Raw genomic sequence first — 11,157 nt, forward strand, 5'->3', positions numbered from 1 at the left:
CCAAGGCAGGAGGATCACTTGAGGTCAGGAGTTTGAAACCAGCCAGGCCAACATGGTGAAATCCCATCTCTACTAAAAATACAAAAAAAAAATAATTATAGCCAGATGTGGTGGTAGGCGCCTATAATTTCAGCTACTCCAGAGGCTGAAGCAGGAGAATTGCTTGAACCCGGGAAGTGGAGGCTGCAGTGAGCCGAGATCATGCCACTGCACTCCAGCCTCAGTGACAGAGAGAGAGACTCCGTCTCAAACAAAACTAAACAAAACAAAAATAATAATATGTGAGTTGAGAACGATCGGCACTCCCGCCTCTGGGTATAAGCTGCTAGCTCACCCGGACATACCTGGATGCCCCTCTCCCACCGCCCGGTGTATTCTTGGTTGGCAGTCAGCCACCTCATCCTACCCTCCCCGTGGCGCACGTTGTCTTCCCACTGGCCTTCGTATATATTTCCAGATTTATAACTAGAATGAATGAAACCAAAGAGAAGCAATCAGTCGCCTCCTACACGACATTCACCTTTAAGACTTTCTTTTAAACATTCCCCTTGAACTCCTTTGAAGAAATCCAACCCTTGCACCTATACAATCTTCTCAGTATTTAAATTCAGGCCAGGCATGGTGGCTCACGCCTGTAATCCCAACACTTTGGGAGGCCGAAAAGGGTGGATCACCTGAGGTCAGGAGTTTGAGACTAGCCTGACCAACATGGAGAAACCCCCTCTCTACTAAAAATACAAAATTAGCTGGGTGTCGTGGCACGTGCCTGCAATCCAAGCCACTCGGGAGGCTGAGGCAGGACAATCACTTGAACCCAGGAGGCGGAAGTTGTGGTGAGCCGAGATCGCGCCACTGAACTCCAGCCTGGGCAACAAGAGCAAAACTCCATCTCAAAAAAAAAAATAAATAAATACAAATGCAAATATTATCCGGGCATGGTGGCAGGCACCTGCAATCCCAGCTCCTCGGGAGGATGAGGCAGGGGAATCGCTTGAACCCAGTAGGTGGAGGTTGCAATGAGTGGAGATCGTACCACTGCACTCTAGCTCAGGCAACAGAGTAAGATTCTGTCTCACAAAAAAAAAAAAGAAAGAAAAAAAAGAATTCAATGAATAGGCACATGGTCCTAAGGGAGCAGCAGAATGGATCACCTTATTAAACCTTCTGATTATTTAATAAGGTGACAAGGTGGGTAAGAACTGGGTTTTTAAAATCTTTTTTATCGTATCATGATTAGTTAGTATTTGGTCAATTTTGGAGATGGGATCTTACTCTGTCACGCAGGCTGGAGTGCAGTGATACGATCACAGCAGGAGAATCACTTGAACCCAGAAGGCAGAGGTTACAGTGAGCCAAGATCCGCCACTGCACTCCAGCCTGGGTGACAGAGCAAGACTCCGTCCCCGCTCCCTCAAAAAAAATTCCACTCTGCTTAGAGAGAAAATGTTCTCTATAACTTTTGCACCTTACTTTTAAATATCCGAAGTGAACATTATTTGGGCCCACACCCCGAGCTCAGCCGCAGTCATACCTACCATCTTATGCCCCAGCCTTTTTTGATGTTTTGCACCCATTCTCCCTCGTACCAACACGTGCCCTCTTGATTGTAATAAATGGTGCCCTAAAACAAATAATATCATCTTTAAAACTATCGAGCCTCACTACACAAACGCTTTGTCAAATGAAACGATGTCAACATAAAAAGTAGAAACTGCCGGGCGCGGTGGCTCAAGCCTGTAATCCCAGCACTTTGGGAGGCCGAGGCGGGTGGATCACGAGGTCAAGAGATCGAGACCATCCTGGTCAACATGGTGAAACCCCGTCTCTACTAATACAAAAAATTAGCTGGGCACGGTGGTGCGTGCCTGTAATCCCAGCTACTCAGGAGGCTGAGGCAGGAGAATTGCCTGAACCCAGGAGGCGGAGGTTGCGGTGAGCCGAGATCGCGCCATTGCACTCCAGCCTGGGTAACAAGAGCGAAACTCCGTCTCAAAAAAAAAAAAAAAAAAAAAAAAAAGTAGAAACTACACAGAGGTCAACGGCATAGGTAGGCAAGACATATAACCCATTATTTTTCTGTTTACTATCAAGAAAATGGTGAAACTGCCGCACAAGGGGGAATGAGATAATGTCACAAAGCAATTGCTCCTTAATAAAGTGCTATATTAAGTCACAGAATGACTGTATTCATCATATTCAAGTATATTCATTGTATTGAGTAACTATTAGTCAATTAAGTACCTAGAGAAATCCTGGGCGGGTGCAGTGGCTCACACCTGTAATCCCAGAACTTTGGGAGGCCAAGATGGGCAGATCACGAGGTCAAGAGAGCGAGACCATCCTGGCCAACATGATGAAACCTCATCTCTACTAAAAATACAAAAATTAGCCGGGCGCGGTGTAGTCCCAGCTACTCTGAGGCAGAGGCAGGAAAATCGCTTGAACCCGGGAGGCGGAGATTGCAGTGAGCCGAGATCAAGCCACTGCACTGTAGCCTGGGCGACAGAGCAAGACTTCATGCCAAAATAAATAAATAAATAAATGTTTAATTTATGTGATGTGAATTTCACCTCAGTAAACAAAAAGTGGATATGCCCTGGACAGCGCCACTAGCCCCTACTCCCTATTTCCCTCCATGTGGCCGCCCAGCCCCCTCCCCTGCCCTCCACAGGGCCACCCAACCCCATGGCTACCCCACCCCGTCCCCTCCCCGCCCACCCCATGGCTGCCCCGCCCCTTCCCGCCCACCCCATGGCTGCCCCGCCCCCTTCCCGCGGGTCCCCATGGCTGTCCCATCCCCTTCCCGCCCCTCGTGGCTGCCCCGCCCACCTTCCCGTGCCGCTTGCCATTGCACCAGTGGCCTATGTAGGACACAGGCTGGGTGCTGCACTTGAACATCCCGAATCCGTTCCTCACGCCGTTGACCACTTCGCCTTCGTACGTGCTGCCGACCGGCCACGTGTACACACCGTGGTTCATCGGGACGTTCTTCACAAAGTCGCCCTGAAGCAGAATGGCCATGGGGTGACAAAAGGAAGCGAGGGACGGGGTGGAAATCCCTAGTTCTGTGGACGGTTCCAGGCGCCGCCTGGCCTCTGATTCTGTTCCTGCCTCTCCTCCTGTGGACACACACTGAACATCCCCCTCGCATTCTCTCTCTTCCTTCCCTTTCTGCATTTCCCATCCTCTCATCTGACCCGACCACTGGGTAGAAGTTCAGGTAGAAGGTAACTGGGAGGTTGCAGGTCGACCGAGCTCCAAGAAGCAAGCAGGTAATATTGGAAAGTGCTGGCCTCCAATCCTGACCTGCGGAACTTCAGATTCTTAGAACCTACCTTGGCAGGGCGCAGTGGCTCACATCTGTAATCCGGAGTCTTGCTCTGTTCCCCAGGCTGGAGTGCAATGGTGAAATCTCTGCTCACTGCAACCTCCACCTCCCAGGTTCAAGCAATTCTCCTGCCTCAGCCTCCCAAGTAACTGGGATTACAGGCACTTTAACCCGGGAGGCCATCAGGCCCAGCTAATTTTTTTTTGTTTTTAGTAGAGACGGGGTTTTACCATGTTGGCCAGGCTGGTCTCAAAGTCCTAACCTCAGGTTATCCATCCACCTTGGCCTCGCAAAATGCTGGGATTACAGGTGTGAGACATTGCGCCTGGCATTTTTTTTTTTCTTTTTGGACATAGGGTCTCGCTCTGTCACCTAGGTTGGAGTACAGTGACGCAATCATAGCTCACTGCAGCTTTGACCTCCTAGGCCCAAGTGATCCTCAAACCTCAGCCTCCCAAGTAGCTGAGACTACAGGTGTGTGTGCCACCAAGCCCTGATAATTTTTAAATTTTCTTGAGATGGGATTTCTCTATGTTGCCCAGACTGGTCTCAAACTCCCAGCCTCAAGTGATCCTCCCACCTTGGCATCCCAAGTAGCTGGGACTACAGGTGTATGCCACCAAGGTGCAGTGATGCATGCCTGGAATCCCAGAACTTTGTGGGTGCTGAGGTGAGAGGATCACTTGAGCCCAGGAGGTTGAGGCTACAGCAAACTAAGACCACAGCATTTCAGCCAGGGTGACAGAGCAAGATCCTGTCTCTAATGGGAAAAAAAAAAAAAAAAAAAAAACAGAACCTGCTCAAAGGAGGTGAATTCATTATTCCCTCCAGGCTTCGTGATGACTGGGGAAATCCCTTTTTTTTGGCCCCCAAGATGCAGTTTTGCTCTTGTTGCCCAGGCTGGAGTGCAGTGGTACAATCTCAGCTTACTGCAACCTCTGCCTCCCAGGTTTAAGTGATTCTCCTGCCTCCCAAGTGGCTAGCATTACAGGTGCATGCCATCACGCCCAACCAATTTTTGTATTTTTAGTAGAGATGGGTTTTACCATGCTGACCAGGCTCCCAAAGTGTTGGGATGACTGGCGTGAGCCACCGCTCCCGGCCAGGAAATCCCTCTTTCTGCCACGGGTCATCAAAATATTCTGTAAACATGTCAGTCAACAGCCTGAGCTAGGGGCACCCGCTAGGGAACACGCTCTGCCAGGGACGTCAGAGTGGGCGGCACACAGCACAGTGCACACTACCCAGCGGCATCAGATTCTCTTCCAGAAACCTGAACTCCCTGGAAGCAGCCGAGTCAGCAGAGAAAAGGGGACAGCGAAACCTGGCCTGATCACTAGCCAGGACCCATGAAGCCAGCCTGCCTCTCTCTGAGGATGCTTCCAGGAGACCTCTGAGTCTTGCCCAGAAGCCCCCCTTACTGGGCTGCAGTGGAGGGTCTGTGGCTTCAAAAGTGACATCCCCACCTTCCGAGAGTTTCCAGAGACAACAAGGCACAGGGGGTTTCTTGGTACATCACCATTTAAGGGCCAGAAACCGGCCAGGCACAGTGGCTCAAGCCTGTAATCCCTGCACTTTGGGAGGCCGAGGTGGGCAGATCACCCAAGTCAGGAGTTCGAGACCATCCTGGCCAACATGGCAAAACCCCCTGTCTCTACTAAAAACACAAAAATTAGCGGAGCGTGGTGGTGCCCGTCTGTAATCTCAGCTACTATGGAGGCTGAGACACGTCTGTAATCTCAGCCACTATGGAGGATTCTACTATGGAGAATCACTAGAACCCAGGAGGTGGAGGTTGCAGTGAGCTGAGATTCCGCCACTGCACCCCAGCCTGGGCAACAGAATGAGACTCCGTCTGAAAAATAAATAAATAAAATAAGAACCAGAAACCTTGCACGTCGGTCACAGGCTAGAAGGCGGGATGTCGCATGGGAAGGAAGCTGACATAATCTGAGGTGGGGGCCCAATCCTCAAGCTCCCTGGAACCTGGAGATCCTCCTCGCCCCGACAGTGAGGGTCAGCCCAGCTCTCTCTCTCCCTGCTCCTCTGCAGCCTGCCTCTCACTGATCAGCTGCAGTTAGTTTCGCGGCTCAAGCTTGACTCCATTTCCATCAGAGCCTGGGTGTTATCTGAATAAGCGCATTACGTGCATGTGTTTTAAATATCATCATTACCATTTATAAACACCATCTGTGAGCAACTCTGCACTGGAGATTTTTAGATTAGCATTTCAGGCGCTCACTCACTTTGTGGGTGGGAATTGAAGCTGATACAATCCTTTGGAGAACAATTTGGTCCTTGCAATGGGTTTAAAAATACACAGTCCCCTCAACCCTGCAAGGCAGGTTAAATAAAAGCCACATAATGGAATACGTGCAGCCAGTAAAAACAGTTAGATCAGCAATGAATGGATATGGGTTGAACTCTAAAAAAATAAAGGTACAGGCCAGGTGCAGTGGCTCACGCCTGTAATCCCCAGCACTTTGGGAGGTCAAGGTGGGAAGATCGCTTGAGCCCAGGAGTTCGAGACCAGCCTGGGCAACACAGCAAGACCCCATCTCTATAAAAAAGTAAAAATAAATTAGCTGGGTGCTGTGGCACACCCCTGTAGTCACAGTTACCCAGGAGGCTGAGGCAAGAGGATCGCTTGAGCCTAGGAGTTCGAGGCTGCAGTGAGTCATGATCTCACAACTACACTTCAGCCTGGGCAACAAAGCAAGACCCCACCTCAGACTAAATAAATAAATACATAAAGGTGCCAAAGAGAGTATATCGTAAACTATGCATATCTGTAAAAAAAACAAGACAGGCTACAGAAGTTCAAGGCTGCAGTGAATCGTAATTGCAACACTGAACTCCAGCCTGGGCAACACAGCAAGACCCTGTCTCCAAAAAAAAAAAAAAAAAAAAAAAAAACAAAGTAAAGTATGCTTTATATTTGCTGATTAGTTAAAAAAAAAAAAAGGACAGGCTACATAGACGTTTGTGTGCTCTGTGCTCAGAACACATGGAATACTTCTAGAACACACAAATGAAACCAATAACAACAATTACTAGTAGGTCCCATGCAGTCAGGAGTTACTATATCCTTCCTTTGCTCCTGTGAATTTTTCTTTTTTTTTTTTTTTGACAGAGTCTCAATCTGTAGCCCAGGCTGGAGTGCAGTGATCCAATATCAGCTCACTGCAACCTCCGCCTTCCGGGTCCTGGTTCAAGCAATTCTCCTGCCTCAGCCTCCTGAGTAGCTGGGATTACGGGCACATGCCACCATGCAGAGCTAATTTTTGTATTTTTAGTAGAGACGGGGTTTCACTATGTTGGCCAGGCTGGTCTTGAACTCCTGACCTCGTGATCCACCTGCCTTGGCCTCCCAGAGTGCTGTGATTACAGGCATGAGCAACCACGCCCGACCGGTTCTGTGAATTTTTCTTAATCATTGTGCTGAATTACTTCTATGAAAACAGTCTGTTCAACTGTGGGAAACTGATCGTTCCATCCCATAATCACAGTTTAGAACTATAACTGGTTATATGCCTTACCTCATATTTTAATCCATCGGCCCAAATATAAGTCCCTTGTCCATGCATGAGTCCTTCTGAAAACATACCCTTCAAAACAAAGCAAAGCAACAAGAAACCCTTAGAATGCAGCTGACCATATATTTATATTTGAGCTAGGGTCTGGTTCTGTTACCCAGGCTGGAGTGCAGTTGTGTGATTATAGCTCACTGCAGCCTCGACCTCCCAGGCTAAAGCAATGCTCCCATTTTAGCCTCCTGACTAGCTAGGACTACAGGCATCGGCCACCATGCCCAGCTAATTTTTGTATTTTTTGTAGAGACAGGATTTCACCATGTTGGCCGAGCTGGTCTCAAAATCCTGAGCTCAAGCGATGCGCCCACCTCGGACTCCCAGAGTGCTGGGATACAGGATGAACCACCGTGCCTGGCCTGCAGCTGATGATTTTATCCCACAGTTGCCTTAGCCCGGTTTCACATGCATGAAGATGCTTGTCTGAACATTCGGCAGCAGCTGAGTCCTATGGAGTCCTACTTCAGCTGGCTCCACGCCGGGATCCATCCTTCTCCAAAAAGGATCTAGGGGGAAGTCCTGATCTTCATCAGCTAAGGATGACCTCAGCTACAGAAATGTGTTCTCAACCAGTTGTGGGGGCTCACACCTGCACTCCCAGCACTTTAAGAGTCTGGGGCAGGAGGATCACTTGTGTCCAGGAGTTCAAGACCAGCCCTGACAACATAGCAAGTCCTTGCCTCTACCAAAAAATTAAAAAATAATAATTAATTAATTAGCCAGGCATGGTAGCACACGCCTGTAATCCCAGCTATTCAAGAGGCTGAAGAGGGAGGATCGCTTGACTCCAGGAGGTCGAGGCTTCAATGAGTTATGATTGTGCCACTGCACTCCAGCCTGGGTGACAAAGTGAGATGATGTCTCAAAAAAAAAAAAAGAAAGAATCAAGAAACCTAAAATCACTTCTGTTATGCTGAGCATTACTTTTACCTTAAATAGGTAATCGGGGTTCAGAATAAAATCAGCATGAAGTCCTTCCAGTTTCTTTTGAAGCATCAGTGGACTTGATGAAGATTTGCAAATCTACGACCATCACCTCACACCTTCCTCCCCTTCCTGCAGGTTCTCAAGCCGGCAACTTACCCGATAGGTACAACCGCCTTGAAAGGCTGCAAAGCCCTCTCCCTCGTACAGCCCACGAACTTTCTCCCCTTCATAGCTACAAAGAAATAAAGGTCATTCAAGGTAATGAACAATGTGAATAAACCCAAGTGACAATGGATTAAAATATATAACTATGTAATGGGAAGAATAAAGTCAGAAATATACATATATGTACATAGCTAGAAAGTAGAATAGGTTACCAGGGGTTTGAAGGAGGGGGTGAGGAATGAAGGATTTTGTTGCTGGTGTTGTTGTTTTTGAGACAGAGTCTCACTGTGTCACCCAGGCTGGAGTGCAGTGGCGCCATCTTGGCTCACTGCAACCTCCGTCTCCCAGGTTCAAGTGATTCTCCTGCCTCAACCTCCTGAGTAGCTGGGACTACAGGTGCGCTTCACCACACCTGGCTAATTTTTGTGTTTTTAGTAGAGACGGGGTTTTGGCATGTTCATCAGGCTGGTCTCGAACTCCTGGCCTCAAGTGATCCTCTGCCTCAGCCTCCCAAAGTGCTGGGATTACAGGCTTGAACCACCGAAACTGGCCAGGAGTTACTATTTAATAGATAGTTGTACAACACTGTGAATGTACTTAATGCCATTGATTAAGATAGTACATTTTGTTATATATGTTTTACCACAGTAAACTATATATATGCCATGGGGTTCTGTGTTTGCTACTTGGGTAATGAGCTTATTAGAAGCCCAAATCTCAGCATCACACAACATGCCCGTGTAAGAAACCTGCACATGTAACCCCCTAAATCTAAAATAAAATAATTTTTTACAATAAATAAAATTACCTTCAGGCCAGGTGCAGTGACTCATGCCTGTAATCCCAGCATTTTGGGAGGCCGAGGCTGGTGGATCACCTGAGGTCAGGAGTTCGAGACCAGCCTGCCCAACATGGTGAAACCCCATCTCTACTAAAAATACAAAAAAATTGGCCATGCATGGCAGCTCACATCTGTAATCCCAGCACCTTGGGAGACTGTGGCGGGTGGACCACGAGGTCAGGAATTGAAGACCAGCCTGACCAAGATGGTGAAACCCTGTCTCTACTAAAAATACAAAAATCAGCCGGGCATGGTGGCCCACGCCTGTAATCCCAGCCACTCAGGAGGCTGAGGCAGGAGAATCACTTGAACCTGGGTGGCAGAGTTTGCAGTGAGCCAATATTGAGCCACTGCACTCCAGGCTGGGTGACAGAGTGAGACTCCATCTCCAAAAAACAACAACAACAAAAATTTGCCAGCCGTGGTGGTGTGTGCGTATAACCCCAACTACCCAGGAGGCTGAGGCAGGAGAATTGCTTGAACCTGGGAGGCGGAGGTTGCAGTGAACTGAGATTACGCCACTGCAATCCAGCCTGGGTGACAAGAGCAAAACTCTGTCTCAAAATAAAATAAAACAGGTCGGGCTCAGTGGCTCACACCTGTAATCCCAGCACTGTGGGAGGCCAAGGTGGGCAGATCACAAGGTCAGAAGTTCGAGACCACCCTGGCCAATATAGTAAAACCCCATCTCTACTAAAAATACAACAAATTAGCTGGCCATGGTGGCACATGCCTGTAATCCCAGCTACTTGGAAGGCTGAGGCAGGAGAACTGCATGAACCTGGCAGGTGGAGGTTGCTGTGAGCCAAGATCACGCCATTGCACTCCAGCCCAGGCAACAAGAGTGAAACTCCATCTCAAAATAAAAGAAAAAAACTGCCTGACTGTCAGGGTTACACCCTATTGCACCCCCATTAAAATCACCTTTCCACTATGAGTTTGGTCAGAATGGACTCTTCATATTGGGTGGCGTCTTCATTCTGCTGAACGTTTGGGGGGTCTTTTTTGGGTTTCATTTCATTGAGCTGCATTTCCAGCAGTGGGACACCCACTGGGGACATGTCTTGCCTAGTGGCATTGCCATCTTGTTTGGAAAAGTCTGGGTTATCAGACAGGGATGAGGAAGAGCGGGCAGACTTCTCCCCTTTTTTGTCTGCTTTTTTCTTTTCTTTCACCATTGCCCTGAGAAGATCCGATGTTTACTTTTATCAAATGGTTCCTTTGGTTCAGAGCCGCTGGTTTCAAAGCACTGATGAGTTTTATCTGAAAAATAAAAATTATGTCTCCAAACACTTGGGGTTTTCATTTGTAGTTAACATTTTAGCTTTACAACACAATGTCCTTATCATTATCCTCTCAAAGTCTGAAAAATTAGTTACCAGGGCCAGGTATGGTGGCTCACACCTGCAATCCCAGCACTTTGTGGGGCCGAGGTGGGAGGATCAGGTCGAGATCACCCTAGGCAACATAGTAAGACACTCCCTCTCTAAAAAAATAAGTTGGACAGGTGTGGTGGCACATGCCTGTAGTCCCAGCTAGTAGGGAGGCTCAGGTGGGAGGACTGCTTGAGCCTGGGAGGTTGAGACGGCAGTGAGTGGTGATCACACTGCTGCACTCCAGCCTGGGTAACAGAGCAAGATTCTCTCTCAAAAATAATAATAATTACAAGTTTCAAGTACTGTCAGTTTATAAAAATACAACCTCAACATTGCATTGGTTGTTCCAATTTTTTTTATTTTAATTAATTTATTTATTATTTATTTATTTTGAAATGGTGTCTCACTCTGTCTCCCAGGCTGGAGTGCAATGGCGAGATCTCGGCTCACTGCAACCTTCACCTCCTGGGTTCAAGTGATTCTCCTGCCTCAGCCTCCAAGTAGCTGGGATTACAGGCATGTTACCTGGGATTACCACCACACCCAGCTAATTTTTTGTATTTTTAGTAGAGACGGGGTTTTGCCATATTGGCCAGGCTGGTCTTGAACTCCTGACCTTGTGATTTGCCCACCTCAGCCTCCCAAAGTGCTGGGATTACAGGTGTGAACCACCATGCCCGGCCTATTTTATTTTATTTTTGAGACAGAGTCTTGCTTTGCTGCCCAGGCTGGAGTGCAGTGGTGTGATCTCGGCTCACTGCAACCTCTGCCTCCCAGGTTCAAGTGATTCTCCTGCCTCAGCCTTACCGAGTAGCTGGGACTGCAGGCATGTGCCACCACGCCAAAATTTGTTGCATTTTTAGTGGAGACAGGGTTTCACCGTGTTAGCCAGGATGATCTCAATCTCCTGACCTCGTGATCTGCCCACCT

General features: G+C 48.1%; 1 protein-coding gene across 2 annotated transcripts in view; it reads right to left on the minus strand.

The window, feature by feature from the left end:
* The window catches only part of RSPH10B (radial spoke head 10 homolog B), a 38,716-nt gene extending 28,099 nt beyond the window's left edge, over positions 1 to 10,617 (minus strand). Inside the window, exons 1-6 of one of the 2 annotated variants that reach the window (XM_021671689.2) lie at positions 9,776 to 10,617; positions 8,002 to 8,077; positions 6,868 to 6,936; positions 2,830 to 3,003; positions 1,536 to 1,621; positions 345 to 465 (exon numbers count right to left, since the gene is read on the minus strand). In XM_021671689.2, the coding sequence (XP_021527364.2) occupies positions 345 to 465; positions 1,536 to 1,621; positions 2,830 to 3,003; positions 6,868 to 6,936; positions 8,002 to 8,077; positions 9,776 to 10,029 (780 nt within the window). In that variant the 5' untranslated portion in view covers positions 10,030 to 10,617. Of the gene's footprint in view, positions 1 to 344; positions 466 to 1,535; positions 1,622 to 2,829; positions 3,004 to 5,218; positions 5,545 to 6,867; positions 6,937 to 8,001; positions 8,078 to 9,775 lie in introns of those variants that run through there. The other variant, XM_064376441.1, reaches the window with a different exon arrangement.
* Between the last annotated feature and the right edge of the window lie 540 nt (positions 10,618 to 11,157).

Source organism: Aotus nancymaae, unplaced genomic scaffold, assembly GCF_030222135.1.
Source record: "Aotus nancymaae isolate 86718 unplaced genomic scaffold, 86718_ANA_hifiasm-v0.15.2.pri h1tg000015l_0, whole genome shotgun sequence".
NCBI classification, from domain to species: Eukaryota; Metazoa; Chordata; class Mammalia; order Primates; family Aotidae; genus Aotus; species Aotus nancymaae.